The 27,537-nt window shown below is 35.5% G+C and overlaps 2 protein-coding genes and 1 long non-coding RNA gene across 4 annotated transcripts in view; 1 reads left to right on the forward strand and 2 right to left on the reverse strand.

The window, feature by feature from the left end:
• The window catches only part of LOC137629789 (uncharacterized), a 78,139-nt gene extending 64,140 nt beyond the window's left edge, over positions 1–13,999 (reverse strand). The window contains exon 1 of the mRNA XM_068361430.1: positions 13,887–13,999. The gene's annotated coding sequence lies outside the window, so the exon portion shown is untranslated. The remainder of the gene's footprint in view (positions 1–13,886) is intronic.
• Positions 1–19,913, forward strand: part of LOC137629792 (uncharacterized) — a 38,915-nt gene extending 19,002 nt beyond the window's left edge. For both annotated transcript variants that reach the window (XM_068361432.1, XM_068361433.1), the window contains exons 2-6: positions 6,900–7,006; positions 12,187–12,295; positions 13,958–14,043; positions 14,617–14,850; positions 19,761–19,913. In XM_068361432.1, the coding sequence (XP_068217533.1) occupies positions 6,947–7,006; positions 12,187–12,295; positions 13,958–14,043; positions 14,617–14,850; positions 19,761–19,802 (531 nt within the window). In that variant the 5' untranslated portion in view covers positions 6,900–6,946 and the 3' untranslated portion in view covers positions 19,803–19,913. The remainder of the gene's footprint in view (positions 1–6,899; positions 7,007–12,186; positions 12,296–13,957; positions 14,044–14,616; positions 14,851–19,760) is intronic.
• Positions 19,914–24,272: 4,359 nt separating this feature from the next.
• On the reverse strand, positions 24,273–25,611 carry LOC137629387 (uncharacterized). The gene is made up of 2 exons (XR_011041482.1): positions 25,115–25,611; positions 24,273–25,056 (listed from the first exon to the last, which is right to left on the reverse strand). It is a non-coding gene; the product is annotated as an uncharacterized lncRNA (long non-coding RNA).
• Between the last annotated feature and the right edge of the window lie 1,926 nt (positions 25,612–27,537).

Genomic DNA, 27,537 nt, shown 5'->3' on the forward strand with positions numbered 1-27,537 from the left:
ATCCTGCTATTCTAACTTGGGTTGTAACTTGGATTCTAATAAGATTAACAAGAGGGGTACTCAGTGGAGGGCAGACCTCCGCCCTGGCAGCTTATTTCTAGACCTTGACTTTGACCTTTGACCTTAACAAGTGTTAATTGGCGTGGATTTTCTTACACTCAAATAGGAACCAAGTTTGAAGTCTCTGTGACAACAATGTCTAAACTTTTGGCTGATTACGTGAATTGTACATTTTGCTTGACTGTGACCTTGACCTTTAACCTTAACCTTACAAAATTTACTCATTTCCAGCTTTTTACATAACAGATAATCCCTGCAAGTTTCATTACTCGAAGATAAAAATTGTGGTCAAGAATGTGTTCACAAACAAACGCACAAACAGGGGGTAAAACATTAACTCCTTCCAGCTTCGTTGGCGCATGTAATATGGTCGTAAGACAGCCAAAGACGGTGAAGAAAAGCAAGTTTTCGTACCCCGTAACCCTGACTAGAGAACTTATGGCCTGTTCTTAGCTTCTGGTGAAATGACTTAAGCGTCTAGACACGTATCACTTGGAACCGGATTACAGCCCGGCGTGTCATTTGGATTACTCAGCATTACTGGTAACTGGTTACTCCTGTAAGTAGAGCCAGTGTTGACAGATATGTTTAAGGGCCACTCATGAATGGCAGAGACAAGGGACAGTGACATTGCCCTAGCGAGCAGGACAATGTCCTAGAGACTATGTTTAAAGGTTTAAAGGCCACTCATGAATAGCAAAGGCAAGGGACAGTGAGATTGCCCTAGCAAGCAGGACAATGCCCTAGAGACAATGTTTAAAGGTTTAAAGGCCACTCATGAATAGCAAAGGCAAGGGACAGTGACATTGCCCTAGAGAGCAGGAAAATGGCCTAGAGACTATGTTTAAAGGTTTAAAGGCCACTCATGAATGGCAGAGGCAAGGCACAGTTATATGTTTAAAGTCCACTCATGAATAGCAAAGGCAAGGCACAGTGACATTGCCCTAGCAAGCAGGAAAATGGCCTAGAGACTATGTTTAAAGGTTTAAAGGCCCCTCATGAATGGCAAAGGCAAGGCACAGTGACATTGCTCTAGCAAGCAGGAAAATGGCCTAGAGACTATGTTTAAAGGTTTAAAGGCCCCTCATGAATGGCAAAGGCAAGGCACAGTGACATTGCCCTAGCAAGCAGGAAAATGGCCTAGAGACTATTTTTAAAGGTTTAAAGGCCACTCATGAATGGCAGAGGCAAGGGACAGTGACATTGCCCTAGCAAGCAGGACAATGGCCTAGAGACTATGTTTAGAGGTTTAAAAGCCACTCATGAATGGCAGAGGCAAGGGACAGTGACATTGCCCTAGCAAGCAGGAAAATGGCCTAGAGACTATGTTTAAAGGTTGAAAGGCCACTCATGAATGGCAAAGGCAAGGCACAGTGACATTGCCCTAGCAAGCAGGAAAATGGCCTAGAGACTATGTTTAGAGGTTTAAAAGCCACTCATGAATGGCAGAGGCAAGGGACAGTGACATTGCCCTAGCAAGCAGGAAAATGGCCTAGAGACTATGTTTAAAGGTTGAAAGGCCACTCATGAATGGCAAAGGCAAGGCACAGTGACATTGCCCTAGCAAGCAGGAAAATGGCCTAGAGACTATTTTTAAAGGTTTAAAGGCCACTCATGAATGGCAAAGGCAAGGCACAGTGACATTGCCCTAGCAAGCAGGAAAATGGCCTAGAGACTATTTTTAAAGGTTTAAAGGCCCCTCATGAATGGCAGAGGCAAGGGACAGTGACATTGCCCTAGCAAGCAGGACAATGCCCTAGAGACTATGTTTAGAGGTTTAAAGGCCACTCATGAATGGCAGAGGCAAGGGACACTGACATTGCCCTAGAGAGCATGACAATGCCCTAGAGACTATGTTTAGAGGTTTAAAGGCCACTCATGAATGGCAGAGGCAAGGGACACTGACATTGCCCTAGAGAGCAGGACAATGCCCTAGAGACTATGTTTAGAGGTTTAAAGGCCACTCATGAATGGCAGAGGCAAGGGACACTGACATTGCCCTAGAGAGCAGGACAATGCCCTAGAGACTATGTTTAGAGGTTTAAAGGCCACTCATGAATGGCAGAGGCAAGGGACACTGACATTGCCCTAGCAAGCAGGACAATGCCCTAGAGACTATGTTTAGAGGTTTAAAGGCCACTCATGAATGGCAGAGGCAAGGGACACTGACATTGCCCTAGAGAGCAGGACAATGCCCTAGAGACTATGTTTAGAGGTTTAAAGGCCACTCATGAATGGCAGAGGCAAGGGACACTGACATTGCCCTAGCAAGCAGGACAATGCCCTAGAGACTATGTTTAGAGGTTTAAAGGCCACTCATGAATGGCAGAGGCAAGGGACACTGACATTGCCCTAGAGAGCATGACAATGCCCTAGAGACTATGTTTAAAGGTTGAAAGGCCACTCATGAATGGCAGAGGCAAGGGACACTGACATTGCCCTAGAGAGCAGGACAATGCCCTAGAGACTATGTTTAGAGGTTTAAAGGCCACTCATGAATGGCAGAGGCAAGGGACACTGACATTGCCCTAGCAAGCAGGACAATGCCCTAGAGACTATGTTTAGAGGTTTAAAGGCCACTCATGAATGGCAGAGGCAAGGGACACTGACATTGCCCTAGAGAGCATGACAATGCCCTAGAGACTATGTTTAGAGGTTTAAAGGCCACTCATGAATGGCAGAGGCAAGGGACACTGACATTGCCCTAGCAAGCAGGACAATGCCCTAGAGACTATGTTTAAAGGTTGAAAGGCCAGTCATAAATGACAAAGGCAAGGGACACTGACATTGCCCTAGAGAGCAGGACAATGCCCTAGAGACTATGTTTAAAGGTTGAAAGGCCAGTCATGAATGACAAAGGCAAGGGACACTGACATTGCCCTAGAGAGCAGGACAATGCCCTAGAGACTATGTTTAGAGGTTGAAAGGCCACTCATGAATGACAAAGGCAAGGGACAGTGACATTGCCCTAGAGAGCAGGAAAATGCCCTAGAGACTATGTTTAAAGGTTGAAAGGCTACTCATGAATGGCAAAGGCAAGGGACAGTGACATTGCCCTAGAGAGCAGGAAAATGCCCTAGAGACTATGTTTAAAGGTTGAAAGGCTACTCATGAATGGCAGAGGCAAGGGACACTGACATTGCCCTAGCAAGCAGGACAATGCCCTAGAGACTATGATTAGAGGTTTAAAGGCCACTCATGAATGACAAAGGCAAGGGACACTGACATTGCCCTAGAGAGCAGGACAATGCCCTAGAGACTATGTTTAGAGGTTTAAAGGCCACTCATGAATGGCAGAGGCAAGGGACACTGACATTGCCCTAGCAAGCAGGACAATGCCCTAGAGACTATGTTTAAAGGTTGAAAGGCCAGTCATAAATGACAAAGGCAAGGGACACTGACATTGCCCTAGAGAGCAGGACAATGCCCTAGAGACTATGTTTAAAGGTTGAAAGGCCAGTCATGAATGACAAAGTCAAGGGACACTGACATTGCCCTAGAGAGCAGGACAATGCCCAAGAGACTATGATTAGAGGTTTAAAGGCCACTCATGAATGGCAGAGGCAAGGGACACTGACATTGCCCTATAGCAAGCTTGAAAATGGCCTAGAGACTGTTTAAAGGTTGAAAGGCCACTCATGAATGGCAAAGACAAGGGACAGTGAAATTGCCCTAGAGAGCAGGACAATGCCCTAGAGACTGACCATATATACATATGATCAGTGCCCAAGCCCCATCTCCACCCAAGCTAGAACCAAGGAGGGCCAGGCAAATATTGCTGTTGACTCAACAGATAGACCTATAGGCTCCCCCAAACCACCCATCCTTAGCTCTCAAGGATGGTGAGGTTGCAGCGACCAAAGGAACTAATGAGTTTCAGCGTGACACGAGCCCCAGTCTGGCGTTCACCGGTCAGGGACTTTACCACATCGACCAACACAAAAATTTACAAGGATTTCTCTTTATTATTATTACTTCCGCCAACGGAGTTTGAAGGATGTTGTGTTTTCCACTTGTTTGTGTTTGTAATTTGTGTGTGTGCGTTTGTTTGTGAACAGCTTCCTGGCTACAATTTTAGACGTAGAATAATGAAACTTACAGAGATTAATTCTTATGTAAAAAGCTGGAAATCATCCAATTTCAAAAGGTCAAGGTCAAAGGTTAAGGTCATGGTCAAGCAAAATGTTCAATTCATGTAATCAGCCATAAGTTTATTATTATTATTGTTATTATTATTATTACTACTAAATCTAGGTAAGCTACAACCCTATTTGTAAAAGCAAGAGGCTATAAGCCCAAGGACTCCAACAGGGAAAAATACCCCAGCGAAGAAAGGAAATAAGGACATAAATATACTGTATGAGAAGTAATAAACAATTAAAATCAAATATTTTAAGAACAATAACCAAAACAAATTTTTCATATAAAAACATGAAAAGAGACTTACATCAGCCTATTCAACATAAAAACATTTGTTGCAAGTTTGAATTTTTAAAGTTCTACTGATTCAACTACCCGATTAGGAAGATCATTCCACATCTTGGTCCCAGCTGGAATAAAACTTCTAGAATACTGTGTAGTATTGGATTCTTCTCTCTGGTCACAGCTCCTTTTCCTTTTGCCTATCCATACACCAAATAGTCTGGCTAATTCGTTTTCACATTCTCCTCTGTCCTCATACACCTGACAACACTGAGATTACCAAACAATTCTTCCTCGCTCAAGAGGTTAACTACTGCAATGCAATTGTTCAGTGGCTACTTTCCTCTTGGTAAGGTTAGAATAGACTCTTTAGCTATGGTAAGGAGCTCTTCTAGGAGAAGGAAACTCCAAAATCAAATCATTGTTATTTGGTCTTGGACAGTGCCATAGCCTCTGTACCATAGTCTTTCACTGTCTTGGGGGTAGAGTTCTCTTGCTTGAGGGTACACTTTGGCATACTATTCTATCTTGTTCCTCTTCATAGTTCTCTGGTCTTGGACAGTGCCATAGCCTCTGTACCATAGTCTTTCACTGTCTTAGGGGTAGAGTTCTCTTGGTTGAGGGTACACTCTGGCATACTATTCTATCTTGTTCCTCTTCTTGTGTTTTTTCAAAGTTTTTATAGTTTATATATGTCTCTTCCTCTTTTTTTATTTTTTTTATAGTTTATATATGGAATATCTATTTTAATGCTGCTACTTCTCAAAATATTTTATCTTAATTGTTAATTCCTTTATTTGTAGTTTCCTTATTTCCTTTCCTCACTGGGGTATTTTCCCTGTTAGAGCGCATGGGGTTATAGCATTAAAGCATTCTGTTTTTCCAACTAGGGTTGTAGCTGAGCAAGTAATAATAATAATAATAATAATAATAATAATAATAATAATAATAATAATAATACTGTAGTAATAATAATAATAATAATAATAATAATAATAATAATAATAATAATAATAGTATTGAGCCTCATGATGGAGAGGGCATGACAAAAAAAAGCGAAAGTAATGTTAACTAATATACACTAGTACATGTCAACGTTTAACTTTGCTGATAAGGATACTTCCGGTGATATGAAAGTGATTTATGAGTGTATTGAACTTCATGGAGGCTGTATGTCCTTGGGAAGTAACTGATAAATGTTATTAACGTGTGTACTTCTGTCAAATATTGGTAAATATATTTTATATATAACATTTTCAGATTCAGAATAAACCTGAAAATATTCTTTCTACTTTTATTGTGTATTAAAAAGCAATATCGAAGTACAAATTACAATACTCTCACTGAGAGCGAGTTACATTATCGTAGATATCCCAGTATAGATTATGAAACCGTTTTCTTTAATGCCATTCAGTTGATTTCTAAGAAAATGAAAATGTTTAAATAAAAAACACCAACTGTAAAATAAGCTCTCTCTCTCTCTCTCTCTCTCTCTCTCTCTCTCTCTCTCTCTCTCTCTCTCTCTCTCTCTCTCTCTCTCTCTCTCTCTCTCTCTAACATGTCATAATTATAGATATATTTAGACTTTCATGTACGAATAAGTATAAATAAATTACCTAGTATCAAGTATCATTCTGCTCATACATAATGATTTGAATGGAGAGCTCCTCTATGTGTAAACTGATGTGAGTTCGTATACATGTTGACAATGTATATAAATATACACAACAACAAATGCAGCCGTTTCTAGTCCACTGCAGGACAAAGGCCTCAGACTTTTCTTTAATAATATCTGGAGTTTGGCCAGTTTTCATCACCATGTTGGCCATTGGGGATTGGTCATGGTGGGAGATTTTTGTCTGATGGCTCACAGCAAACCAACCTAGTATAGGTGGCCCTGACTAATACCGCTTTGATGATCATTGCGATGCGCAAACCCTTTCACCTCGTTAAGGTATCCCCACTCAGAAAGGATATATATATATATATATATATATATATATATATATATATATATATATATATATATTTATACATATACATATATATACATATATATATATGTATATATATATATATATATATATATATATATATATATACATATATCCCTTTGAGTGGGGATACCTTATATATATGAATATATATATATATATATATATATATATATATATATATATATATATAAATGCATATACATATATATATATATATATATATATATAAATGCATATATATATATATATATATATATATATATATATATATATATAAATAATTCTAAATAATCTAGTATACTACCACCATTACAATATTCATTGTCACAACATAACTGTCATTTTCATTGACGCTTTTAAAATTGAATAGTTGTCTCGTCATCAAATTTAAATGTTTAAAATCTATTTTTTATCTTCCAGGTTGGAGCAATATTTTGTTAAAAGGAGATTCCGGTGAAGGTGCCAACATGTCGAATTCACTACGGACGGTTGCCAATTGTGGCCTTTTTCTGGCCATTTTAGATTTGGTAAGAGATTTTGATGTTTTAGAAATTTAGAAATTTTGATGTTTTATAAATTTAGAAATTTTGATGTTTTAGAAATTTAGAAATTTTGATGTTTTAGAAATTTAGAAATTTTGATGTTTTAGAACTTTGGAAATTTTGATGTTTTAGAAATTTAGAAGTTTTGATATTTTAGATTGATCTCAGGAATTAATACACTAATAGTGAGAGATTTTGGGGGATCAATTTCTGCACTATATTTATAGTTAATTGATACTGAAATAATGATAATCTTTTTGCTGTATAGAATTGGTAATGATGTCTTGGGGAAATACATGGTATGTATTTTCTTGGTATAAGATCAGAATGCATATCTGTATATATTATTCGTATATTGTAATTATATATATATATGTATATATATATATATATATATATATATATATATATATATATATGTATATTTTTTTATATATATATATATATATATATACACACACATATATATATATATATATATATATATATATATATATATATATATATATATACATGTATATATTAATATTTGCTAAGCTACGACCCTAGTTGGAAATGCAGGATGGTATAAGCCTTAGGGCTCCAACAGGGAAAATAGCCCAGAGAGGAAAGGACATTATATATATATATATATATATATATATATATATATATATATATATATATACATATATACATCCATATATACATTTATAAATTCGCATTAAAAAAGTGATATACGATACTAAAAATGTATACAACTATCCCAATACCCAAAAATAAAGCTTAACTAAAGCCCACAGTCTTGTGTACATTCGAGTTACTGATTCCATTAAGGTGAAGCACCTTCTTAGAAAAAAAAAATGGAAAGATGAAGAATGATAAATGACTTCCGATGGCTTACCACAAAACCTCAAGCAATTTTCGAACGTTTGCCAATGAACTTACCTGCGTATAAGGGCTTAAACTAGCTCTCACTGTTAGCCAGCTCTTCTTGTAAGGTAGCTCTCCCTATAAGCTAGTATGAAGGCAAAAGATAGCTCTTCTTGTAAGGTAGCTCTCCCTATAAGCTAGTATGAAGGCATAAGCTAGCTCTTCTTGTAAGGTAGCTCTCCCTATAAGCTAGTATGAAGGCATAAGATAGCTCTTCTTGTTAGCTAGCTTTTCCTGTAAGGTAGGTCCCCCTATAAGCTAACTCTCCCTGTAAACTAGCTCTTTCTGTAAGCTAGTATTAAGGTATTAGCTAGCTCTCCCTATAAGCTTGGCCTCCCTGTAAGCTAGTATTAAGGCATAAGCTAGCTCTCCCTGTAAGCTAATATTAAGGCATAAACTAGCTCTCCCTGTAAGCTAGTATTGAGGCATAAGCAAACTTTCGCTGTAAGCTAGTATTAAGGTATTAGCTAGCTCCTTCTGTAAGCTAGTATTAAGGTATTAGCTAGCTCTCCATATAAGCTTGGTCTCCCTGTAAGCTAGTATTAAGGCATAGGCTAGCTCTCCCTGTAAGCTAAAGCTAATATTAAGGCATAAACTAACTCTCCCTGTAAGCTAATATTAAGGCATAAACTAGCTCTCCATGTAAGCTAATATTAAGGCATAAACTAGCTCTTCCTGTAAGCTAATATTAAGGCATAAACTAGCTCTCCCTGTAAGCCAATATTAAGGCATAAACTAGCTCTCCCTGTAAGCTAGTATTGAGGCATAAGCTAACTTTCGCTGTAAGCTAGTATCAAGGTATTAGCTAGCTCCTTCTGTAAGCTAGTATTAAGGTATTAGCTAGCTCCTTCTGTAAGCTAGTATTAAGGTATTAGCTAGTTCTCCATATTAGCTTGGTCTCCCTGTAAGCTAGTATTAAGGCATAGGCTAGCTCTCCCTGTAAGCTAAAGCTAATATTAAGGCATAAACTAGCTCTCTCTGTAAGCTAATATTAAGGCATAAACTAGCTCTCCCTGTAAGCTAATATTAAGGCATAAACTAGCTCTCCCTGTAAGCCAATATTAAGGCATAAACTAGCTCTCCCTGTAAGCTAGTATTGAGGCATAAGCTAACTTTCGCTGTAAGCTAGTATTAAGGCATAAGCTAGCTCTCCTGTAAGCTAGTATTAAGTCATAAGCTAGATCTCCCTGTCAGCTAGTAATAAGGCATAAGTTAACTCTCCCTATAGTCTACCTCTCCCTGTAAGCTAGGTCCCCCTCTGAGGTATTTCTCTCTATAACCTAGCTCTCCCTGTAAGCTAGGTCCCCTGTGAGGTACCTCTCTCTATAACCTGGCTCTCCCTGTAAGCTAGGTCCTCTGTGAGGTACTTCTCTCTGTAACCTAGCTCTCCCTGTAAGCTAGGTCCCCCTCTGAGGTAGTTCTCTCTATAAGCTAGCTCTCCCTGTAACCTAGGTCCCCTGTGAGGTACCTCTCTCTATAACCTGGCTCTCCCTGTAAGCTAGGTCCCCCTCTGAGGTAGTTCTCTCTATAACCTGGCTCTCCCTGTAAGCTAGGTCCCCCTCTGAGGTACCTCTCTCTATAACCTGGCTCTCCCGGTAAGCTAGGTCCCCTGTGGGATACCTCTCTCTATAACCTAGCTCTCCCTGTAAGCTAGGTCCCCTGTGAGGTACCTCTCTCTATAACCTGGCTCTCCCGGTAAGCTAGGTCCCCTGTGGGATACCTCTCTCTATAACCTAGCTCTCCCTGTAAGCTAGGTCCCCTGTGAGGTACCTCTCTCTATAACCTGGCTCTCCCGGTAAGCTAGGTCCCCTGTGGGATACCTCTCTCTATAACCTAGCTCTCCCTGTAAGCTAGGTCCCCTGTGGGGTACCTCTCTCTATAACCTAGCTCTCCCTGTAAGCTAGGTCCCCTGTGAGGTACTTCTCTCTGTAACCTAGCTCTCCCTGTAAGCTAGGTCCCCCTCTGAGGTAGTTCTCTCTATAACCTGGCTCTCCCTGTAAGCTAGGTCCCCTGTGAGGTACCTCTCTCTATAACCTGGCTCTCCCTGTAAGCTAGGTCCTCTGTGAGGTACTTCTCTCTGTAACCTAGCTCTCCCTGTAAGCTAGGTCCCCCTCTGAGGTAGTTCTCTCTATAACCTGGCTCTCCCTGTAAGCTAGGTCCCCTGTGAGGTACCTCTCTCTATAACCTGGCTCTCCCTGTAAGCTAGGTCCTCTGTGAGGTACTTCTCTCTGTAACCTAGCTCTCCCTGTAAGCTAGGTCCCCCTCTGAGGTAGTTCTCTCTATAAGCTAGCTCTCCCTGTAACCTAGGTCCCCTGTGAGGTACCTCTCTCTATAACCTGGCTCTCCCTGTAAGCTAGGTCCCCCTCTGAGGTAGTTCTCTCTATAACCTGGCTCTCCCTGTAAGCTAGGTCCCCCTCTGAGGTACCTCTCTCTATAACCTGGCTCTCCCGGTAAGCTAGGTCCCCTGTGGGATACCTCTCTCTATAACCTAGCTCTCCCTGTAAGCTAGGTCCCCTGTGAGGTACCTCTCTCTATAACCTGGCTCTCCCGGTAAGCTAGGTCCCCTGTGGGATACCTCTCTCTATAACCTAGCTCTCCCTGTAAGCTAGGTCCCCTGTGAGGTACCTCTCTCTATAACCTGGCTCTCCCGGTAAGCTAGGTCCCCTGTGGGATACCTCTCTCTATAACCTAGCTCTCCCTGTAAGCTAGGTCCCCTGTGGGGTACCTCTCTCTATAACCTAGCTCTCCCTGTAAGCTAGGTCCCCTGTGAGGTACTTCTCTCTGTAACCTAGCTCTCCCTGTAAGCTAGGTCCCCCTCTGAGGTAGTTCTCTCTATAACCTGGCTCTCCCTGTAAGCTAGGTCCCCTGTGAGGTACCTCTCTCTATAACCTGGCTCTCCCTGTAAGCTAGGTCCTCTGTGAGGTACTTCTCTCTGTAACCTAGCTCTCCCTGTAAGCTAGGTCCCCCTCTGAGGTAGTTCTCTCTATAACCTGGCTCTCCCTGTAAGCTAGGTCCCCTGTGAGGTACCTCTCTCTATAACCTGGCTCTCCCTGTAAGCTAGGTCCCCTGTGAGGTATTTCTCTCTATAACCTAGCTCTCCCGGTAAGCTAGGTCCCCTGTGAGGTACCTCTCTCTATAACCTGGCTCTCCCTGTAAGCTAGGTCCCCTGTGAGGTATTTCTCTCTATAACCTAGCTCTCCCGGTAAGCTAGGTCCCCTGTGAGGTACCTCTCTCTATAACCTGGCTCTCCCTGTAAGCTAGGTCCTCTGTGAGGTACTTCTCTCTGTAACCTAGCTCTCCCTGTAAGCTAGGTCCCCCTCTGAGGTAGTTCTCTCTATAACCTGGCTCTCCCTGTAAGCTAGGTCCCCTGTGAGGTACCTCTCTCTATAACCTGGCTCTCCCTGTAAGCTAGGTCCCCTGTGAGGTATTTCTCTCTATAACCTAGCTCTCCCGGTAAGCTAGGTCCCCTGTGAGGTACCTCTCTCTATAACCTGGCTCTCCCTGTAAGCTAGGTCCCCTGTGAGGTATTTCTCTCTATAACCTAGCTCTCCCGGTAAGCTAGGTCCCCTGTGAGGTACCTCTCTCTATAACCTGGCTCTCCCTGTAAGCTAGGTCCCCTGTGAGGTATTTCTCTCTATAACCTAGCTCTCCCGGTAAGCTAGGTCCCCTGTGAGGTACCTCTCTCTATAACCTGGCTCTCCCTGTAAGCTAGGTCCTCTGTGAGGTACTTCTCTCTTTAACCTAGCTCTCCCTGTAAGCTAGGTCCCCCTCTGAGGTAGTTCTCTCTATAACCTGGCTCTCCCTGTAAGCTAGGTCCCCTGTGAGGTACCTCTCTCTATAACCTGGCTCTCCCTGTAAGCTAGGTCCCCTGTGAGGTATTTCTCTCTATAACCTAGCTCTCCCGGTAAGCTAGGTCCCCTGTGAGGTACTTCTCTCTGTAACCCAGCTCTCCCTGTAAGCTAGGTCCCCCTCTGAGGTAGTTCTCTCTATAACCTGGCTCTCCCTGTAAGCTAGGTCCCCTGTGAGGTACCTCTCTCTATAACCTGGCTCTCCCTGTAAGCTAGGTCCCCTGTGAGGTATTTCTCTCTATAACCTAGCTCTCCCTGTAAGCTAGGTCTCCTGTGAAGTACCTCTATAACCTGGTTCTCCCTGTAAGCTAGGTCCCCTGTGAGGTACCTCTCTCTATAAACTAGTTCTCCCTGTAAGCTACCTCTTCATATAATCTAAATATACGTCTTGTTTATTCTTTTCAGATCCATGCACTGAGTACATTTGGGTTCTACTGTTATGAGCTCATTATTCACTACAGGTGCCATTGGAATCATGGCATTCGATGGTGCCAGTATTACCTGAATGATACAAGTAAGCCTTGAATAAAATCTCTCTCTCTCTCTCTCTCTCTCTCTCTCTCTCTCTCTCTCTCTCTCTCTCTCTCTCTCTCTCTCTCTCTCATTTGTTGTATAATGTATAAACAAACACTATTTGTTCTCTTGATATATGGAATTACTAATGAGAGAATATTTTATATGTGTAATGTAAGTTATAAAGCTCTCTCTCTCTCTCTCTCTCTCTCTCTCTCTCTCTCTCTCTCTCTCTCTCTCTCTCTCTCTCTCACAATATATATACATATATATATACATACATAAATATATATGCATATATATATATTATATATGTGTATGTATATATATATATATATATATATATATATATATATATATATATACAGTATATATATATATATATATATATATATATATATATATATATACAAACAAACAATATATGGTCACCTAATGTTTGAACTAACAAATGAACGTCCATTAAATATGAGTAATATATCAAGAAGTATTTCCAAATTCCTTAATATAGAAACATCTAATAACTGAATACCATTTGTCTTATAACGTTTTCATCTTCTTAAGCATAATACAAAAGAAACATATATCAATATTCAATTTTCAAAAAAAAAAAAATCATTACATTCGTACATATTTTTTTTTAGATTGTTTTTACCATACACGGTCTCTTTGCATAAAAGAAATACTTATATGTATCAAGCCAATAAAATCAAAATTAAATCTTGACTTGATCTATTTCTTATTATGTCTGACGACGATAAGAACTAATTTCATTCAAGTCTTTAACTTTCATTTAAATAGCTTGAGACCTATAATTATTTTCCCGCATATAAATACATGTGTATATATGTATATGTGCATTAATTAGCCTTAAATAATTCAAACAATAAACACAAACTCGCCTTTATAGAGCTGTAAACCAAAAAGCTCATTGTCTGTTCCCCGGATAATAATTTTCACACATAAATATATGTATGTACGTATGTATGCATTAATTATCCTTAAATAGTTAAAACAATAAATAAACACAACCTGACCTTTATAGAGTTTTGAATCCAAAAAGCTCATTGCCTGTTGAATATATGCCTAAATTAACATTAAATAAACACAAACTCACCTTTATGGAGCTTTAAATAAAAAAAAAGCTCATTGCATGTTGAATATATACATAAATTAACATTAAATAATTAAAACAATAAATAAACACAAACTCACCTTTATAGAGCTTTAAATAAAAAAAACTCATTGCCTGTTGAATATATACATAAATTAACATTGAATAATTAAAACAATAAATAAACACAAACTTACCTTCATAGAGCTTTAAATTTAAAAAAAAAAAACTCATAGCCTGTTAAATATATGCGTAAATTATTCTTAAATAATTAAAACAATAAATAAACACAAACTCACCTTTATAGAGCTTCAAAAAAAAAAAAAAAAAAAAGTCATTGCCTGTTGAATATATGTATAAATTATTCTTGAATAATTCAAAAAAATCGACATACATAAACTCGCCTTTATAGATTGTCTGTTAATAACATGCATAAATTATCCTTAAATAATGAAAAAAAATGAATAAACAAACTCACCTTTATAGAGCTTTAAATCCAAAAAGCTCACAGGCTCTTCACCGTTTACTAATTTGACCTATTATCCCCAGACCACAGTCTTCGGGTCAACATCGGCATTGGGGAAGGCGTCGTCTGCATTTTCTTTGCAAGTGTTCTTATCGCTGCATTCTGCAGGGTGAGGAAATGAGATTTGAGTTGTTTGATAAATAAAAGAAGATGATGCTTTGAATTGATAATATATATATGCTTTGACAAGGTATTGTATAACATTCACGGTTTTATCAAACTCAAGACACACACGTGTATGTATATGTGTATATATATAATATATATATATATATATATATATATATATATATATATATATACAGTATATATATACATATATATATATATATATATATATATATATATATACAGTATATATATATATATATATATATATATATATATATATATATATATATATATATGTATATATATATATAGTTTGGTCTTCCGAGGTTTGAGGTAAACGATAATACACGTGCGACATACATATATATATATATATATATATATATATATATATATATATATATATATATATACAGTGTATCTGTAATACCGAGGGGGTCACTATCCACATAACCTTTAGATATAGTCTTCCAAATCCCACTAAAAGATACCAGGTACAAAACCTCGGTTTACAAAATCCTAAATCAATCGACAAAAACCTGACCCATTAACCAACTCTTCCTCTCCACAGTACAATCCATGGGTAGCGTGGCTCTGGCTCATAAAGGCTCTCGCTGTCATAGGCATCAACGCTTATTTCATCGGAGTGTGGATGGTCCAGAGATCCAGGTATTACCACAGCTTGTGGAATCCGAAAAACTACAATCAGGACGAAATCTTCCTCATGGCAGGCATCGGTCTCACTGCTATAGAGCTGCTGATCATGTTCATTTTCTTCTGTGTGTCAGGGGCGTTTACTTACAAGGTAAGTCCTGGAATTAGTTGGGTTCCGTTGTTTGACTGTTTACAAGGGGTTAGACTATGCTGAAGCACTCCATTCTCTGACTGTTTACTAGGGGGTTACACTGTACTAATGCACTCCATTCTTTTGCTATTTACAAGGGGGTTATACACTGCACCCCATTCTCTGACAGTTTATAAGGGGGTTAAACAGTACACAAGCATTCCAGTCTTTGTTTATATGAGGATTAGACAGTACTGATGCACTCCATTCTTTGACTGTCTACTAGGGTTAGACAGTACTGATGCAATCTATTCTTTGACTGTTCACAAGGTGGTTAGATAGTATAGAAGCGCTCCATTCTTTGACTGTTCACAAGAGGGTTAGGCAGTACTGATGCACTCCATTCTTTGGCTATTTACAATGGGGTTAGACTGTACTGAGGCACTCCATTCTCTGACTGTTTACTACGGTTAGAGAGTATTGAACCACTCCATTCTCTGACTGTTTACAAGGGGGTTAGACAGTACAGAGGCACTCCATTCTCTGACTATTTACTAGGGTTAGACAGTATTGAGGCGCTCCATTCTCTGGTTGTTTACAAGGGGGTTAGACAGTACAGAAGTGCTCCATTTTTTAGCTGTTTTCACAGGGGTTAGATAGTACAGGAGCGCTTCATTTTTTTTGACAGTTTGCTAGGGGGTTACACAGTATTGATGCACTCTATTCTTTGGCTATTTACAAGATGGCTAGACAGTACTAAGGCACTCCATTCCTTGACTGTTTATAAGGGGTTAAGACTGTACAAATGGGCTCCATTCTTTGACTGTTTAAAAGGGAGTTAGAAAGTACAGAGGCACTCCATTCTCTGTCAGCTTACAAGAGGATTGAACAGTACAGAGGCGAGGGTTAGACAGTACTGCAAGGGGCTTCATTCTCTGACTGTTTGCAAGAAGGTTAGATACTAGTGAGGCGGTGCTTGAAAAAGGCTGTGCAGATTAAAGGTTATTTGTGGATTAGGAACTTCTGTAGAAAGGTGACCCCAAAAATCATCAGTATCCATTTTGCATAAGGTGATTGTTACCGAGATACATTCTCATGTATCAAGCAAAATGCATCTGAGTGCTGGAGTAGATTGTGCATTTGTGAATAAAGAAAAGAACATTTCCAAAGAATAAATCAGCAATTTATGAAACTGAAACTATGTAAGAGGTAATAAATAGTTAATAAGGAAATGATCATATGAATAAGTTGCATAAATAACGCATAAAACATAAATAAGTAAAGGAAATGTAGTAATATTTTTTTGGAATATTTTCATAATGGTCACCATGATAAAAATGATGAGAGAAAAGCCAGCGGTGACCAGGCGGACATGAGTCTTTTTATAGTTTATTTATGACGTATTTGTTTTTGATGCTGTTAATAGTTTATATATGACATGTCTGTTTTGACGTTGTTACTGTTTTTAGAATGATTTATTGTTAATTTGTTCTCTTCATTTATTTGTTTCCTTATTTCCTTTCCTCACTGGGCTATTTTTCCCTGTTGGAGCCCCTGGGCTTATAGCATCTTGCTTTTCCAACTAGGGTTGTAGCTTGGATAGTAATAATAATAATAATAATAGAAACAGAAAGGTAGCATAAAACAAGGATCTAAAACAGTGAATAGCTTCCATAAAACTTGCTTCTCCATTATTATTTTGTTACAATTCCGTCAAGTACAATCCTTTTTGCTTTTTATTCCAGATTTTTTAATTCATATTAAGGATTATTATCAAGAATATTATTATAAAGACTCTTTACATATAAAAAGAAATAAAGGAAAATTATTCCTCATCCTTCCCATAGGAGACGTATTTTTGTTTAATCTTTATAATTTATGATTCATTATCAAACAGAAAAAGTATTTTTGTTTAATCTTTATAATCTATTACTCATTATCAATAGTAAACCTGTTTTTGTTTAATCTTTATAATTCATTATGAATAGGAAAAGTATTTTTGTTTAATCTTTATAATTTATAATTCATTATCAAAAGGAAACGTATTTTTGTTTAATCTTTATAATTTATAATTCATTATCAATAGGAAACGTATTTTTGTTTAATCTTTATAATTTACATTTCATAAACAATATCTACCATGACCATAAACAGATGTTTTTCGAGATTTTCGAATATTATCCCCCATACAATTACTAATCATTCATTTACACAAAAAAAACAAAACAAAAGAACATTAATATAATTCTCTTTTCCCACCTACTTTTCACAAGGCATCTAAGGTAAGAATGGGTGTTTTTGCATCATTTGTTCTTATAAATAAGTCATCTTATGAGTACCTGCATAAACAGTCTGCTTTTAGAATCTTTCAATGCTCTGTAGTGTTTCCTGTTAAACTTCCGTTTTAAACACAGTGTATATATATATATATATATATATATATATATATGTGTATATATATATATATATATATATATATACACACATATATATATATATGTGTGTATATATATATATATATACATATATATGTGTGTATATATATATATATATATATATATATATATACACATATATATATATATATATATATGTGTGTATATATATATATATATATATATATATATATATATATATACATATATACTGTATAATATATATATGTATGTATATATATATATATATATATATATATATATATATATATATATATATTATACAGTATATATATATATATATATATATATATATATATATATATATATAGTCTCCAAATACCGATACATTAACATATATAATTAGCATAACTCAATCATTTCGCAGGTGACAATGGACAGAGCGAGAGAGAGAGAGAGAGAGAGAGAGAGAGAGAGAGAGAGAGAGAGAGAGAGAGAGAGAGAGAGAGAATATTAAACACCCAAGATAAGAACAACTTCACAGGATAAGAAAACCACATTTTCATCGGAAATTTCTCTCAATTGTAACTACTCCTTCAGCCTTGGAAATCTCTAAATAATTATCTACAGTGACGTTTGTACTCACATCCTTTCTCTATGGCATCCTGTGCGTCAAGTATGCTAATTCATTACTTTTCCTTTGTGTATGAACTCTGTATTCGTTGTAATAATGATTTCCTTTCGCTTTTAAAATGTCTGAGGATCCATCCTATTATATGTCTTTTTCTTTATGTGTTTGACTGTTTCGTTTGTTTAAAATCTCGAAAAAACTAAAACTAATAAAACTTTGCTCTTCTTATGTTATAAGAAATCTTAATATAGGCTTAATAGAGTTTATAACCTCGATCTCTGGAAAATGTTGGAATGTTCCTATTATTATTATTATTATTATTATTATTATTATTATTATTATTATTATTACAAGTTGGACTATAACCAAAACTGGAAAAGCGCGATGCTATAAGCCCAAGGGCTCCAACAGGGAAAAATAACCCAGTGAGGAAAGGAAACTACAAGAGAACAATAAACAATCAAAATAAAATATTTAGAGAGCAGTAACAACATTGAATTAGATCCTTCAAAAATAAACTATAAAATTATGCCCCCCCCACAAAAAAAAAATAAGAGGAAACGAAGTAAGATAGAGCAGCATGTCCAAGTGTACCCCCAAACAAGAGAACTCTAATTGATTGTTAAACTTTCATGCAACTATAAATGGATTTCCAAGCTATAATTTAAAGCCATTTTCTATAAGTTGAAAAAGAAATAAAAACCTGTGATTGTTGGATTTTTGAGGCAAGAACTCTTACTCAAATATTGGCAGTCAAGAAGCCCCATTTTATATATGTCTTGGATTTTGGTGTCCAATAAGCCTAGAGAAAATGCCTGGCTTTCTCCTTTCCAGACAGTTTAAGATAGTTTTGAACTTCAAGTTCCAATATTATACTTTTAAGATTGACACATTCATAAGAATAAATTATTCATTAGGCTTATGTTCTAAGAATGTGGAAATTTGTTGCCTATGCAACTTGTTTATCACAACTTTAGCTATGGGAAGCAGCTTTTCTAGGAGAAGGTCACTCCAAAATCAAACCATTGTTCTCTAGTCTTGGGTATACCATGGTCTTCCACTGTCTTGGGTTAGAGTTCTCTTGCTTGAGGGTACACTCTGGCACACTATTCTATCTTATTTCTCTTTCTCTGGTTTTGATAAAGATTTTATAGTTTATCTAAGAAATATATACTTCAATGTTGTTACTGTTCGTAAGATATTTTATTTTTCCTTGTATCCTTTCCTCACTGGGCTATTTTCCCTGTTGGAGCCCCTCCACTTATAGCATTCTGCTTTTCCAATTAGGGTTGTAGCTTAGCAAATAATAATAATAATAATAATAATAATAATAATAATAATAATTCAGCCTAAAATAGTTGAGGGGAGACTGACTTTCTGTAACCAACTAGTTACATTGATGGTATAGGCAGTGTTGTCTAAAATCTTTTAGTTCTATTAGTCATAGTAATATCAATAGTAGTGGTATGTTATGATCTGTTTTAAAATTTGATCTATTGCTTCTCATCATTGATTTTAGATTTCCATGCTCTGTGATATTTCTGTAACCTAAGCCTAGAGGCATTGAAAGTAGAACTAGTATTGTCTAAATTCTTTTAGTTCTATTAGTCATAGTAATACTAATGGTTGTAATATGTTTTGATCTGTATTAACTTTGACCTATTTACTATCATCATTGATTTTAGATTTCTAGGCTCTGTGATATTTCTGTAACCTAGACCTAGTAGAATTAGGATTGTCTAAATTCGTTTAGGTATATTAGTCATAGTAGTACTAGTAGTTGTAGTAGTACTATGTTACTATATAATTTCTAATTAATGAAAGAAGTATATTATCCATATCGTGAATGATTAAAAGTAAATATAGATTAGAATAATGGTATTAAATATATTCTCCTTTTTCAGGTAAAAAGACAGCAAGTTCCTACAATGGAGTCTGATATATAAGGACCAAGAGATTTACTTCACTGCCAAATCTTCTTGTTTTGAAGGCTACATTCAATACAGAACTTTTCAGACTTCAGAATCTTTCAGGACTTTTTAAAAAGTTCTTTTTAATTCTAATGTTTGGGAAAAGATGCCCCGTGATAATGGAAAAATTCAGAATCTTTCAGGATTTTTCAGAAAGTTCTTTTTAATTCTCGTGTTTGAAAAGAAAATGTCCCATGATAATGGAAAAATTTAGAATGTTTCAGGATTTTTCAGAAACTCTTCAATTCTTGTATTTGAAAAGAAAATGTCCCATGATAATGGAAAAATTCACAATCTTTCAGGACTTTTCAGAAAGTTCTTTTTAATTCTCGTGTATGGAAAAAATACCACATGAAATGGAAAAATAAATTTATGGTGTTTTGGAAAAAAAGATTTCAGACTTAGTGACTGATCAAAGAAGTTTATTGACAGTGAGAACTACTTTAAACTACTTTAAAAGTGCAAAGACAAATATCCTATTAGTGGTTTTGCAAAGAACGATCACAGTCAAAATGCTTTTCTTTTTCAGCATCAATTCAAGTTTTGAAATCACTTAAGGAAAATATCGATTCTTTGAAATCAATTGCAGATTACATGACATGTGTACACATGAGAGAATTATATTTAATAAGTGCCAATACATGCACCCAATTTGCTGCTGAATGAAGTGATTGGATTACATTTGTTTTCAGTTGTTATTTGTTCTGTGGCATATACACATATTGACTTAGTTTTACACTTGTTTGTGAATACACAATGCCCAGAACTCTATTGTTACTGGTTGAAAGAATCATCCCTTATTGATGATGCCTTAATAAGTCTTAAGTTGAATCTTTGGGTTTGTTTTGCATAGGCCTAGAGTAAGAATTATAAAGCCCAGCTTAGGCCTACAGTAAGAATTATGATGTCTTGCAGAGACCTAGTGTAAGAATTATAATGCCATGCATTGTAAGCTAATTGTAAGAAATATGATGGCTTGCATAAGCCTAGTGTAATAATTATATGGTTTTGCATAGGCTAATTGTAAGAATGATATGGTTTGCATAGACCTAGCCTCAGAATTATGTCTTACATAGAACTAGTGTAAGAATTATAATACCTTGCATTGTAGGCTAGTTGTAAGAATTATATGTTTTTGCATAGACCTGGTGTAAGAATTATGATGCCTTACATAGTCCTAGTGTAAGAATTATATGTTTTTCATAGATCTAGTGTAAGAATTAAATGTTTTTGCATAGGCTAATTGTAAGAATTGTAAGTTTTTGCATATGGCAGTAACTATACCATAATTTTACAAGGAAGACTGGTGTAACTCAGCAAATGAAAAGCTAATATAGAAATAGGTAACTTGACCTCTCTTACCAAAAATGCTGTCCACATCTAATGAGAAAATATAACAGAAGGAGCAGTGCATCATTATTCTTTATATTTTTTTCATTCCGAAATGTGCTAAACCTCATAAGAATCTTGTTGTTACAAATTACTCTTTGTTACTGAGTCTATTTTTGTAATCTCAACTTTTTTGCTATTTAATCATGCCAACCTCTGATGTTCTTCCATTTTTGTATTATCCAATGCCCATTTTGTATTCTCTGATATCATCTGAACGTAAATTTTTGAAATCTAATTCTATTTTTGTAATTTCAATTTTTTGCTTATATTTGATCATGGGAGCCTTTGATGTTCTTCCATTTTGTATTATGTGACGTCCATTTTGTATTCTGTGACGTCATCTGAATCTAAAACTTTGAAATCTTTATTAGGACTATTTTTGTAATGTCTCAACTTTTTGCAATTTGATCATGCCAGCCTTTAATGGTCTTCCATTTTGTATTCTGTGACGTCCATTTTGTATTCTGTGACGTCTATTTTGTATTCTCTGACGTCATCTGAACCTAAAACTTTGAAATCTTTCTATTGGAAAAACCAGAGTTTTATAGAATTGGATGACTAACGCCAAAAACACATCCGGTGCCAAGTGTTAGTGTGTTGTTTACTTTGGCTAATTATTTTGAGGTTATCAAAATGTTGTAAAATGTAAAGATAAAGAAAAAAATCTCCAATTTAGAAGTTTCCGTGAACCATCGCAACCTTTTCCTATATATATATATATATATATATATATATATATATATATATATATATATATATATATCAGACATTGCCAATTTTTTTCAATATTTACTGTTTTTTACCTTCTAGATGGTGCCCAAAAAGCTCTAAATCAGATGGTTCTGTGAGACATGAAAACGTTTGCATATATATGTGTATATATATATATATATATATATATATATATATATATATATATATATATATGTGTGTGTGTGTGAGTATATGTGTATGTATATATATATATATATATATATATATATATATATATATATATATACACTTCCCTTTTTTAAAACTTAAAAATTTGTATTATTTTGCGTAATTTTCTTTCAATATTTACAATTTTAATTTCTCCTGTAACATTCTTTTCAATATTTACACTTTTTTGTGTGTAACATTCAATACTACTGTAACGTAATGTGCCTAAAATTATAATTAATAAAATTAGAAACTTTTCATGGAAGCAAATAAAGTTGTAATTTTCATTTACAGAATATTACCCAGAAAATAACTTCATAATTGATCTCATTAAGGTTTTAATTTGAACTATTCTATGTTATTTATGGGATTAGTTTTTACAGCGGAGTAATCGAAACTAGTTTTTACAGCGGAGTAATCGGGACTAGCTTTTACAGCGGAGTAATCGAAACTAGTTTTTACAGCGGAGTAATCGGGACTAGCTTTTACAGCGAGTAATCGAAACTAGTTTTTACAGCGGAGTAATCGGGACTAGCTTTTACAGCGGAGTAATCGAAACTAGTTTTTACAGCGGAGTAATCGGGACTAGCTTTTACAGCGGAGTAATCGAAACTAGTTTTTACAGCGGAGTAATCGGGACTAGCTTTTACAGCGGAGTAATCGAAACTAGTTTTTACAGTGGAGTAATCGCGACTACAGTAGTTTTTACAGCGGAATAATAGAAACTAGTTTTTACTGTGGAGTAATTGGGACTAGTTTTTACAGCGGAGTAATCGAAACTAGTTTTTACAGCGGAGTAATCAGGACTAGCTTTTACAGCGGAGTAATCGAAACTAGTTTTTACAGTGGAGTAATCGGGATTAGTTTTTACAGCGGAGTAATCGAAACTAGTTCTCACAAAGGAGTAATTGGGACTAGTTTTTACAGCGGAGTAATCGAAACTAGTTTTTACAGCGGAGTAATCGGGACTGCTTTTACAGCGGAGTAATCGAAACTAGTTTTTACAGCGGAGTAATCGGGACTAGCTTTTACAGCGGAGTAATCGAAACTAGTTTTTACAGCGGAGTAATCGGGACTAGCTTTTACAGCGGAGTAATCGAAACTAGTGTTTACAGCGGAGTAATCGGGACTAGTTTTTACAGCGGAGTAATCGAAGCTAGTTTTTACAGCGGAGTAATCAGGACTACAGTAGTTTTTACGGCGGAATAATCGAAACTAGTTCTCACAAAGGAGTAATTGGGACTAGTTTTTACAGCGGAGTAATCGAAACTAGTTTTTACAGCGGAGTAATCGGGACTGCTTTTACAGCGGAGTAATCGAAACTAGTTTTTACAGCGGAGTAATCGGGACTAGCTTTTACAGCGGAGTAATCGAAACTAGTTTTTACAGCGGAGTAATCGGGACTAGCTTTTACAGCGGAGTAATCGAAACTAGTGTTTACAGCGGAGTAATCGGGACTAGTTTTTACAGCGGAGTAATCGAAGCTAGTTTTTACAGCGGAGTAATCAGGACTACAGTAGTTTTTACGGCGGAATAATCGAAACTAGTTTTTACAGTGGAGTAATTGGGACTAGTTTTTACAGCGGAGTAATCGAAACTAGTTTTTACAGTGGAGTAATCGAAACTAGTTTTTACAGCGGAGTAATCGGGAATAGTTTTTACAGCGGAGTAATCTAGATCACGTTAGTTCTTCAAACGAACAATTATAACAACAATTTCTCAAATTACAACCCAACGTATTGGTGTTTTTGAAGAAAATTTGAATTTCTCTTAATGGAATACAAGTACTTCTCTTTCCACAAATTAAAAAAATAAATCGTCCAAAAATCACTTAAAGTTTGCTTTAATTTTGTATGGCCTACCAAAATTGCCAAAGTTAATTATAAAACAAAGTCATTTCATAATTTTTTTTCATAAACCCCCGCCCCATACAATTACTTTATTTTTTACTATCAATAAATTTATCTCAATGAAATACAATGATTTCTCTTCCTTTTTCAACAAATCGAAAAAAGAAATTGTCATCCAAAAATCACATATAGTTTGCTTTAGTCTTGTATGGCCTACTGAAATTGTCAAAATTATAAAAAGAAAATAATTTCATCACGTTTTTCTAACCCCCTTCCTGTACAATTCTTTATTCTTTTAAATAAAGTCCTTGCTACCAACAGGATGTAAATCAAGAACACTGGCGCTATAAATACTAAGAAAAGCTACTATCTACTTTTTAATAGTTGGAATTGGAAACTCCAACAATTCTAGGAAATTTATTCACATCCGAAATTTTGTTACTCATTTGAGTCTATTGTTGGTGAGAAGCGGCAGTTTAAACATTTAAAGGCCGCTCATGAATGGCAGAGGCAAGGGACACTGACATTGCTCTATCAAGCAGCACAATGCCCTAGAAGACCATGGTACAGAGGCTAATGCACTATCCAAGACTAGAGAACAATGGCTTGATTTTGGATTGTCCTTCTCCTAGAAGAGCTAATTACCATATATTTCTTGTTTCTTTGCCTGGATAGTTGATTTTTCTTTAAGAATAACTGATTTGTACATTTCTTCCCATTGTCATTTTGAATGTTTAAAGGTCGCTCATGAATACCAAAGGCATGGGACAGTGGCATTGCCCTTTCAAGCAGGACAATCCCCTAAAGACTGACCACAGTTATGATCAGCGCCCAAGCCCCCTCTCCACCCAAGCTGGGACCAAGGAGGCTGCTGATGGCTCCGCAGGTAGATCTATATGCTTCCCCAAAACCCCCATCCTTTAGCTCACAAGGATGGTAAGGTTGCAGCCACCAAAGAAATTAACGAGTTTGAACGGGACTATTGTATTGTAACATTCTAATTACGAAATTTCAATTTTTGATTGATGGTGATGATTGTATTGAAAGCATACAGGCAAATACAATACCTATTGATATAGATAGATTATGGTGATTGTATTGAAAGCATACAGACAAATACAATACCTATTGATATAGATACATTTTAATGATGACGATGATGATGATTGTATTGTAAGCATACAGGCAAATACAATACCTATTGTTATAGATAGATTTAAATTCTATGTGCGTATTATTATTTTCTGTATAATGTTAACTAGATTAGCTATACATTTTTTATATAATTTTTGAGTTTGCATTTGTTACCATATAGGCATTGAAAAAGATTGATTTTTACTATTAAAATATTAAGAGTCATTTGGCTGTTTTAGTTAGAGCTTCTTGTGTAATTTCATTTATTTTCTAGCATTCTAGATATAGAAAGCGTAGCATATCTTCTTCCCAATTTAGAGAAGCGTGATCTAGGTAGGTTAAAAGTATCTTTTGTGATGATATATACATTTTGGCATTTTTAAGATTTGATTTTTGTGTTATTGTTTTCACATAAACAGTTACAAATACTTGAAACATAACAATGTTATTTTTGGTTCATTTCACACTTAATCTACTTTTTTTCTATACCGATTTTTATTTATTGTAAAAACATTTTAAAGATATTCTTTTTGGAAAATTTCATAGAACAAGATTTTTCTGATCGATCTTCATTTTAATGTTTTTTTTTTTTTCCAAACATATTAGTTATGAGAGTAAGTATTGCAATTTTTATAAATATTTTTTTTCCAAATATATTGGTTATGAGAGTGAATATTGCAATTTTTATAAATATTTTTTTCCAAACATATTGCTTATGAGAGTAAATATTGCAATTTTTATAAATATTTTTCCAAACATATTGGTAGTAATATTAAATATTGTCATTTTTTCATATATTTTTCCTAAAATATTGGCAATAATATTAAGGATTTAATTATTTCATTCATAAGTTTTTATAATTTTCCAAAATCCTTTTATAGATTTTTACAGCATAAAAATTCTTTATCTTTTCTTTTATGAATGGTAAATATTGATTAATAAACAAAAAAGTAGTTTTAATTTTTCAAATTTTCAAAACACAAACTCGCTACTAGAAGCTACGATTTATACACTGTTGGACATTAGTGCCTACAATGTATTTCGGGTGGAGTACTGTATGCAGTTGCACCAATCATTATCTTTTCATATAGGAATGGTAAATATTAATCAATAAACAAAAAAGCAATTAAAATTTTGCACCAACTTTCTAGCCTTCTGCTTGATCTAGGTTCCTGTTTTCTATCACTTCACCTTACCGTTTTCTTTAAACTTCAAGTACAAACTCAAGAAATAGCCCGACTATACAAATAAGATTTAAAGGATTTTGTTCAATTTTGAAAACATTCAAGTACATTTCAGACGAAGAGCTCTCACTTATGAACAAAGGAACTGCCTGTATTGTTTGTTCATGCACATATACAGGTACATAAACACTCGAAAATGCCATAAAGTAAAGGATAATTTGATTGTTCATGAACAAAGGAACTGTATGTATTTTTTGTTCATGCATATATACAAGCACATAACACTTGAAAATATCATGAAGTAAATAATAATTTGATTGTTCATGAACGAAGGAACTGGCTGCATTGTTTGTTCATGGTCATATACAAACACATAAACACGATGTAAAGGATAATTTAATTGTTCATGAACAAAGGAACAGTCTGTATTGTTTGTTCATGCACATATACAAGCACATAAATACTTGCAAATGCCGTAAAGTAAAGTATATTTTAATTGTTCATGAACAAAGGAACTGTCTACATGTGTTTGTTCATACATATACAAGCACATAAACACTTGAAAATGCCATAAAGTAAAGGATAACTTAATTGTTCAAGAACAAGAGAACCCTTTGTATCGTTTGTTCATGCACATATACAGGTACATAAACACTTCAAGATGCCGTAAAGTAAAGAATAATCTAATTGTTCATGAACAAAAGAACTGTCTGTATTGTTTGTTCATGCACATGAACAATCGCAAAAAACCCTTCTTTAAGATATAATGTAAATAATAATATAAGTGTTCAACTACACAAAAAAAAAGTTAAGGAAAATTAGAAATTGAAAATAAAAATATTAAGAAAATTGTCATTTCAAAAACCTTTAGAACGGAGAGAATGGTTCACGATTTCATAATCATAAGATTAAACTTTTTCTTTTATTATTTTGATTAATTATATTAAATTTAAAAAGCCTGTGCAATTAATAACGTTGTTCCAGCTATGTGTTAATAAGGATTATTGAGCTGCCACCAAACTGATGTCATTTTTGTTTAATAAAATCTTCGATAGTTATCAGAATATTATTTCATCCTAAATGTGTGTTTTCTCTCTCTCTCTCTCTCTCTCTCTCTCTCTCTCTCTCTCACATCATTCCAATAGTCCATTATTTATTTATTTTATCAAGCAGTCCAATTCTCCTAACTTTGAGACCTCTCTCTCTCTCTCTCTCTCTCTCTCTCTCTCT

The sequence above is a fragment of the Palaemon carinicauda genome, chromosome 37 (assembly GCF_036898095.1).
Source record: "Palaemon carinicauda isolate YSFRI2023 chromosome 37, ASM3689809v2, whole genome shotgun sequence".
Taxonomy (NCBI): domain Eukaryota; kingdom Metazoa; phylum Arthropoda; class Malacostraca; order Decapoda; family Palaemonidae; genus Palaemon; species Palaemon carinicauda.